The sequence below is a fragment of the Phalaenopsis equestris genome, unplaced genomic scaffold (assembly GCF_001263595.1).
Source record: "Phalaenopsis equestris unplaced genomic scaffold, ASM126359v1 Scaffold200232, whole genome shotgun sequence".
Taxonomy (NCBI): Eukaryota; Viridiplantae; Streptophyta; class Magnoliopsida; order Asparagales; family Orchidaceae; genus Phalaenopsis; species Phalaenopsis equestris.
The window spans coordinates 90,278-99,105 of NW_018220067.1; the positions used below are offsets into that span (position 1 = coordinate 90,278).

Here is an 8,828-nt window from a genome sequence, read left to right on the forward strand (position 1 = left end):
ATCTCTAAGGAAGTTATTGAAAAAATTAGACTGCTTCATAGTGACTCGCTCTGATGTTACTTATTCAGTTAGCACTATAAACCAGGTCATGTCTTCCCACACAATCCATCATTGATTAACTTTAAAACTAATATTATGTCACCTCAAAGGAGCTCCTAGACAAAGTATTCTATGTCATAACCATGGGCATAGAAATATTGAATGTTTCTCTAATGTAAATTGGGTGAATTCCAAAATTGATCCAAGACTATTACTTGATTTTGTTTTTGTTGGTGGCCATTTTGTCTCATTGAAAAGTAAAAAACAAAATGTAGTATCACGATCCAGTGCAAAAATCAGAGTATTAGGCAATGGTACATGTTTCGAGTGAAGTTATATGGATATTTCAATTGCTGATATGAATGGATTTTAAGATGGCAATTCCAACAAAACTATGGTGTGATAGCCAAACTTAAATTCATATTGCATCAAACTGTCTTCCATGAATGAACCAAGGACATTGAGATAGATTATCACTTTGTTCATGAAAAGATTCAACAAAAATTGATTTCTATAGCTCATGTAAAGGTTGAAGAACAACTAGCAAGCATCTTCACAAAAGTCCTTCATGAAGCTAGGGTTACTTATATTTGTAATAATTTGGCATGATAAATACTTACGATCCAACTTGAGGGGAAGGAAGATTAATATTGGATATCTAATTATTAAGAACAATGTTCCAATATATAGAGACAGCTGTGTATAAATATATAACATGTGTTCAATTATGAAGAAAAAAAATTGCTTCCCTTTAGAGTAATAACTGATTGATATGATAACTTAATATGATCAAAATTATGAGATCATTATAAAGCTATGAAGTGGGCGAGAATAAAGTGTGATTCAATGAGTGTCTAAAATATGAAGAAGCAGCCGTGGTCCCATAAGAATATGAAAAAACTTCACAAGTTGTAAATCATGCAATTAGCTGGACCACATGTCAGAGTATTGTTCTTACAACTAATACAAAAAAACAAACAAGTGTATATGATACATGTATGGCACAAATAGATGCAAACGGATGCAAGCTAACGTGACAGGCATGAATAATACTTTGAAAAAAGGTTGTGAAAATTGTGAATAAATCTAAAGGCAGGGGCAATGTATAGTTCATAGACAAAACAACCAATCTAATACATACGCAAAAAAAAACAATAATAATGATCTAGATAAAGGAGGTTAATGTTCTTGGGGTGGTAAAAGGAGAGATAAAAACTGAGTGAGCAACACTAGTACATAGTACGCTGCCTGTGATTAGCAGATCAACCTTGGCTTTCCCATTGCCCATAGAAAATCAAGAAGGAAAAACACCAGCACAATTGAATTCATAAGAAGAAAGTACACCACTTATATAAGAGATGGTTGCGAAGAATTGTGTAGGAACTTCAACTCTAATACCGAAGTGATAACGAACTAAGCAAGTATGAAACATTGCAAAGTATTTTTCTCTTTAAGAGGAATAAGAATCTATCATAAAAGAACTCAGAACTAAAGAAAACAATGGGATTGAAAAGATTTAAACGAAAAAAAAGAAAAAAAACTCAAGCATAGAAGGGGAGGTAAAGAAAGAGGCATGAAGAAACCTTAGGAATCAGAGAATCAATCAAGATCAACCAAAAGAAGTGCCATAAAAAGTCTTTTTTTTAATTACATGATCAAGTAATTGAAATACAAGATTCTAGGTACTATTTATAAAAATAGGCCTCACAATAAAACGACAAAACAACTCCTTAACATCATAAAAATATATTTAACAAATAATCATTTCACACTTCAGACAAAATGACAAATAAAGAAAAATAACATAAATTAAATAAAAATATTTCTACAGAAATTAGAATGAATAAAAGTAACCAAAATGTTACGGTAGCCTGCACTACACCAAAGGGTGAGGGGTAAAGAATGTTGCATAAGAGCACAAAATAAATATGCCAATGCAGCATGACTGAATTGACTAATCATAATGTTTGCAATAAGAGGGCATTTTGGATATGATGGCTACAATTAAAAATAAGTCATAAATTTGTAGCCACTACAACTATCACATGAAAACAAGAATAGAAAATGTCCAAGTAATGCATTCACCATTAGATTATAAACAGGTGTCAGAAAAAGAACTATACCACAAGGCACCTCCATTTTGAACCAGGCCACTGGATCGGATCCAGGTCGCTAACTGCAGTAATCAATCCCGTGCACCTAGAAACAATAATGAAACAAAACAGTTATTTTAGAATTCAATACATCAGCTGCTCATTTTTTGAATATCCCATAAAACATTCTCTATACCTTCTCTCTGCTGCATCTTCACTTTCGAAACGCATCTTGAACCTTGTCCCGACAGAAATTGAATAACTGCAGCTCTTCCTAAACTTCCAATAAGGTACAATGAACTCCGACTGGTTAGCCCTACAGAAGTCGAACAAAAACTTCATTCTAAGCACTCAGTTACTAACATCAAGCAAACACAAATTGCAAATGAAGAAGAAACTGTCATGGTACCGGATTGGCATAAAATATCCAAGGAAGGTGACACTCATAAATACAGAATCATAATCGAATTTCATGATTTGAATAAAGTGCAAAAAATGTCATCAATATCAAAAGCATAGGGTCATTGTGATATAAGTTCAATGTTTTCATGATGCATAACACAGAAAAAATAAGTGTAGATTGCATTCTCACTTTGCAATGGAAAGCACCGAGTCACCTAAAGCACCCACAAAAATTTAAGAAGTCAGCAAGTTCAACTATCAAAGCATATATAATAGAATGCATTGGTATGGTTACACATTTTTATACGAACATGCAAAATTCAGTTAAATGAGGGAAGAGTTTATGGGACCGCAGTTAACCAAACCAACAATAGGAAAATAAAATATTATTACCGCAAGGCAGACATAACTAAAGTGCATTCCATGGGTACTGGAGGTCAGCGAAGTGGGCTGGAATGGGGAGTTTGGTGCGTTGGAAGGTGGCAGATTCAACAGGTATAGTTTCTAGAAAGTGAATGAATGCCAACAAAGGCGGCACGGAGAATGGGTTTGGATGGCTGGAACAACGAGGATAGCACGGAGCACGATTGGGACAACATATAGGTAACAGCAGGGGGTGGTAAAGGTTGGTTGGAAAAGTTGGGAGTAATTGGAAATAGCAAGGGGTAGAGCTAGACAACAAGTAGGAGTGACGGATGGAATGGCTGCGACAGCAAGGAAGGCAATTTCAGGAAGGTGGCAGAGGAATTGACTGCAAAGACATAGCAACAACTATTCGGAGGTGGCTACAGCAATGAAGGGCAACCAGGAGCAAGGAGGGAAAGATGTGGAAGGGAATAAAAACAATAATCACCACATTGGGAGAGAGATACAAACGGAGCACTCCCAAACCCTCGGATACAACAATTAAAGGGAAAAATAGACGTCGACAACTAACTTAAACAAGCTCACGCAAAAAACTGACTTCCAAACCCTAATTTGATATATATATATATAATATATATATATATATATATAAGACTAAATAGGAATGAAGGATAATAGGAAAGAAAGCATAAAAAAGTGATTAGGATTTGATTCAGCTCATCTCCCCGTCTCCTGCAATAGTGGGAGTTGCGGGACTCACGTCCTACATCCAAATAGAAGCGCTTCCGCGTCAGTCTTCTAAGGTGGGGGGTTTTGCATCTATATATAGAAGCTTTTGTTTCCTCATAATATGGAATCATGTTGGAGACATTGAAGGTGGCAGAGCTGTTGCGATCTCCTCGTACGTCAATCATGTAGGTGTTACATTCTAAAGCACATACTGGTAGAATAAATATTCATTCTTATTTGACACAATTTGAGCTGGTGAAGTATATAGATGAGTATTCACCCGAATAAGGATTCGAGTAACTACATTTGTAAACTACTCCCACTTCTAATGTTTTTTTGTTGGATGTATCTGATAAATAAGTGGGGAGGGATCAACTACGGTATGAAATCTGTGACAGGCTGCACACTCTCACTAGCAACCACTCAGAAGAGATTTCTTCTCCTCTGGTAAACCTAGATCCCATTATAGTGTTTTCTTACCCACCAATCTACTAAGACAATATCCTAAGTTGTGGTTCATCCCTCATGTCTGGTCATCTATTGGTGGGTACATTATTAAACTGAATTTAATATCCGAAAAACCAAGTATAACTTTCTATAAGTTACACAAAAAAACCTCATCTTTGACATGTTAGACCTCCCTCAATAAGGGCAACTCAGGAAGAAATCTTTATATCTGAAAAAGTCTAAACTTCTCTTATTTAAGGTTGTCATGCCTCCGGCGTCGATTCCTCAAACTCAAGTCAGTATTAGACAATTACTGTTGATTTTGTTGGAATCTCTCTCATGGGTTTGGCTATAATTACGTGCATCTTTTCCTCACTGATTAGAAGCTGGTACTCTTTTGTGTCCACCGTGTCATTACCCATTTTTTTCAAAAACGTCATGCTCAGTGAAATAGATCATTCCCTTGGTTTTGCAATCTGATTCAATATGCACAAATATGTGGCACTTGAAAAACTTCCTAACGGGGAGAGGTTTAGGAAAACTAGTTCATTCCACCTGTTATCTAATTTGAATTAGCTTCTACTGAGGCCAAATCAGTTTAGATGTTCCCCTAAGTGTACTCTGACAGTAAGATCGTAGAGTTGAACTCTGCTTGTAAGATGTAATAGTCGTTTGGTGATGTGATCTCTTCATTTTTAAAGTTGGGAACTAAACATCTGGTCTACAATGAGCTGGTAGGTAATGGCATTGCGTCTCCGCTTTTATCTTGTAGAAGATAGCAATCTTGCCTTTTCTCTCACACTAGCATAGGTGATTTAAATTTTCCGATCAAAATAACAACTTTTTTTTAACTTACCGGGTGACTAGTTTTCCATTCTATCCGATGAACTCATTCGAATTCAAGTGACCGTCAAAATCTATTAAATCTACAGTTACTTCAAAATTTTGACTTCTCGAATATTCAAGTCAAATCTTTGAGGTAGGTTGTTCTTCATCTCTGAAATCCGCACGATGTAAGTGATACACTCCATTCCTTCAATCTGGCAAGTCACTATTGTAGATTGCCTCCTCTAGAAAGCAGTAAGCCTGTGTTACAGTAGGAGAATTTCCCGCCGCACATCCTCTACAAAAGATTCTCGGACATCTCTTTACAGATTTCTCAAAAACTACATTATGCATTTTTTTCCGAATAGGTCTCTGACAATTCTCTATTTGATAGCGTGGTTGGGGTTTAGGTTCGGGTTGGTGGAAGAGGTTGTATAAGGATAATATATTACGGAAATAAAAAATTGAGTGAAGGTAGGGCTTGGAATGGGTGGATGTCGAAACTCTAGGATAGGACTAGGATATATATATGTATAACTATGAAGCCAATTAGGAGGTTACAACTCAACGATGTTGAAACTCTAGGATATGACTAGGGTTAAGCTCTCTTTAATCCAAAATGATACTTGAGTTAACCAAAGCAATACAATACATATATATATATATATATATATATATATATATAACTATGAAGCCAATTAGGAGGTTACAACTCAAGCACTATAAAAGGAAAATGCAATAACAGAAACAAACAAACACAACTAAAATGTAACGGGTGGTGGAGGTCAACGAGGCCGGCTAGAATTGGTAGGTTGAGGTGTTGGAAGGTGGCGGATTCAACATATAAGGTTTCTAGAAGGTGGTTGAGTTGCGGTAAGGCATGTCAGGCAACAATAAAGCAGCATGAGGATTGGTTTGGGTGGCTAGAACAACAAGAAAAATACGGGGCATGGTTGGTACAGCAACTAGGTAGTGATGGAGGGTGGTAAAGGCAGTTGGAAAAGCTGGAGGTGACCAAAAACAACAGTGGGAAAATCGGACAGCAAATAGGCTGCAACGGAGAGTGGTAGAGGTGGCTAGAATCGATGCAGCAGCGAGGTTGGTGAATTCTAGAAAATGGCAGAGGAGTCAACTGAAAAAAAATAGCAATGGCGGCTGTTCGGAGGCAGCTGCAGCAACGGAGGATGACCGGGAGCAAGGTGGGGAGGATGTGGAAGGGGATCGGGACAATATTCACCACCTCGAAAGAGGGAGTCAGCCGGAACACCACCCAAACTTTTGGATACAGCCATCAATGGAAGAAAATGGACGTTGAAGGCTGTCCTAAATAAACTCACGCCAAAAACTAACTTCCAAACTCTCGCACATATATAGGAAAGAACTAAAAAGAAATATTAGAAAAAAAAGCATAAAAAAGGAAATCAAAACTGATTTGGCCCGTCTCCCTGTCTGTTTCAAGAGTATGTTTCTCAATTAACTTCTTTCCTTCATTATCCCGAGCAAAGCGCTCATCAGTTTGTGCATGCAAAAATTCAAATTTAAACATGTCATGTAACAAAAAAAGTTCTTATCAAAAGCTATCTTCCATGCTAGAATACTAAAACAAGTCTCTATATCAAGATTAGTACGAAAGAAGGAAATAATATTTTTATTTGAAACTTGTTATAGTAAAAACTTTCATATTGTGTTGTGAATATAATTGTAATAGTAATTGTAGACTTTCACTTTTTCTGTACTTTTAGTATTTTCAGTTTTCGTATTTCTTTTTTTAATTCTCAATAAGTTCTTTAGAACATATTATGTTTTATTTAATGCTTTAAAGCATGTATGTAATTTTACAGTTAGTACCTGCAATATACCAGAGAAAAAGTAGCAGAAAAAATGTTATGCAAGTTCATAGTATCAATTGATGCTACATTCATCTGAATGGAAAATAAATAAATAAATAGTTAAGCACTTTTGGTTATATTTGCATAGTGATTATGACATTCTCAGCAAATGAATTGAGAAGATTATTTGACTAGAATAACACAAGGGCTATTTGTCTACAAATATAGGAGTTTACAGATTGGTAAGAGATTTTAGTTTTTTATGAGTTACGTTGGAAGTAAAACAAATGAAAACTTCTTCCCTTACGAGAAAATTGAAATATCTCCCACGGGAGCCATTTCTAATGTATCCTAAATTCACCCAATCAAACAATTTTGGAATACAACATTCTTGTTACATACACGCAGCTCCAATTTCATGCAATAATCTTGTTTCCAGAAGATAAAATAATATTAAACAAATAGATATGATAGGTTAAACAAAGAATTTTACTTATAATAAAAATTTAGTTTTAACAAAGGCAAAATTGAGAACTCAAAAGCTTTGCCTTAGTGAAGTGATGCATAAGCCTTGAAGTAATAAAAAAACTCATAAAACTGAAAATAACTCATAAATAGGGCTAACCATCAATATATTTATCTTGTTTCATAAAAACATAAAACACAAAACTCAATCTTAAATGTTGATAAAAAGTGAGTTTAAAATACAATCTAAGATATGCATTCATTTATAATTTAAATACATAATACGAATCAGGATTGTCAGCAAACACATCGTCATTATCTTCAGAAAAACTATCATAAGTAATAATTTTATCATCCAATTCCATCTCACTGATATCCTAAAAATCTTCTTCAACTACTATATTTTCCTTCTTAGTCTATAATAATTAACATTAGATCTAATATAATTTCAATTTAAACAATTAATTAATTATGAAATCAAGCAATCATATAAAAGTTAACTTTTAATTTTTCAAGGCACTGTATTGAATATAATAGATGCAGCTAATAATATAATATAATAAAATATATGTTAAAAATATAATATGGGATTTACATACATACCACATAATTATTAATCTTTATAATTTTACACCTAAATTTTGATAATACAGACATAACACCATTATCACATCAAAACACATGCATGAAATGGTTTGTTTTACCTTAGAGAAAGCAATAATAGTGGTAATTTTTATGTGATGCCAAGCAAATATTTTAGTTTAGATCTTGGATAGATAAATCCCTCTAATTCAATTTAATATATTTTTCTCAAATAACCTAATTGAGGCGCCTCCTCAAATGTCAAGAGATTTTATGCTTAAAGGCAAATGCCTCAGATAAAAAAAAAATGTAAGCCTCATTAGTGATAGACACTCAAGCAATAAAACGTTTTTTGAGCACTTCAATTCGAGAAGCACTTCCAGGTATGCATTGGACGCCTTTTTAAACAATAATAAAACAATAAATTAATGAAAAAATAATTGGAACATGGGGGTAAACGAAACTCATTACACAACAAAACAAAAATAGGAATTGAGTTCGGGAGAAATAAGTTAATTTAAAACAAAAAAATGACAGTGCAACTCACATCCATATAAATAACTAAAAATAAGTTAGTTCAAGAAAAAAATGGGGAGAGGGGTGGGTGTAATTGAACTCCATAAGAAACCAAACAAGCATACAAATTGAGATTGGAAGAAATGAGTTACTTTGTTCTGCTAGAAATGAAATGCAATGTAAAAAAATTACAAAGTATTATTATTACAATGTATTTGAAATACTTTTGAGTCATTTGGTTCCTTGTAAAATAAACTTAGAAATTTATATTTTTATGTTCTGTTTAAAGTAGATTAAAAATAATGTATTTACTTAAACAAATAGTAGAAAATAGCAGGCGATAAATGTCGGCAGAGAGCGTCGAGCTACCAGCAGCGGCAGCAGCGAACGGCAGCAACAGACGGCAACAGTAGACAACAGCAACGTCGGACAACAGCAGCGTGCTGAGGACGGCGGTCCTGGCCAACGGTTGGCAACTAGCAAGCGGCGGGCGGGGCGAGGAGGGCGTCAAGCGGCCGGCAGAAGGCGGCGAGGG

At 34.9% G+C, this 8,828-nt stretch overlaps 1 protein-coding gene across 6 annotated transcripts in view; it reads right to left on the minus strand.

Moving 5' to 3' along the window:
* Positions 1-8,828, minus strand: part of LOC110035841 (auxin response factor 3-like) — a 49,331-nt gene that overhangs the window by 28,647 nt on the left and 11,856 nt on the right. For all 6 annotated transcript variants that reach the window (XR_002295175.1, XR_002295176.1, XM_020740151.1 and 3 more), the window contains exons 7-8: positions 2,329-2,448; positions 2,163-2,238 (exon numbers count right to left, since the gene is read on the minus strand). Coding sequence is in view for 4 of the 6 variants with exons in the window: in XM_020740151.1 (XP_020595810.1) it covers positions 2,163-2,238; positions 2,329-2,448 (196 nt within the window). In the remaining 2 variants the exon portion in view is untranslated. The remainder of the gene's footprint in view (positions 1-2,162; positions 2,239-2,328; positions 2,449-8,828) is intronic.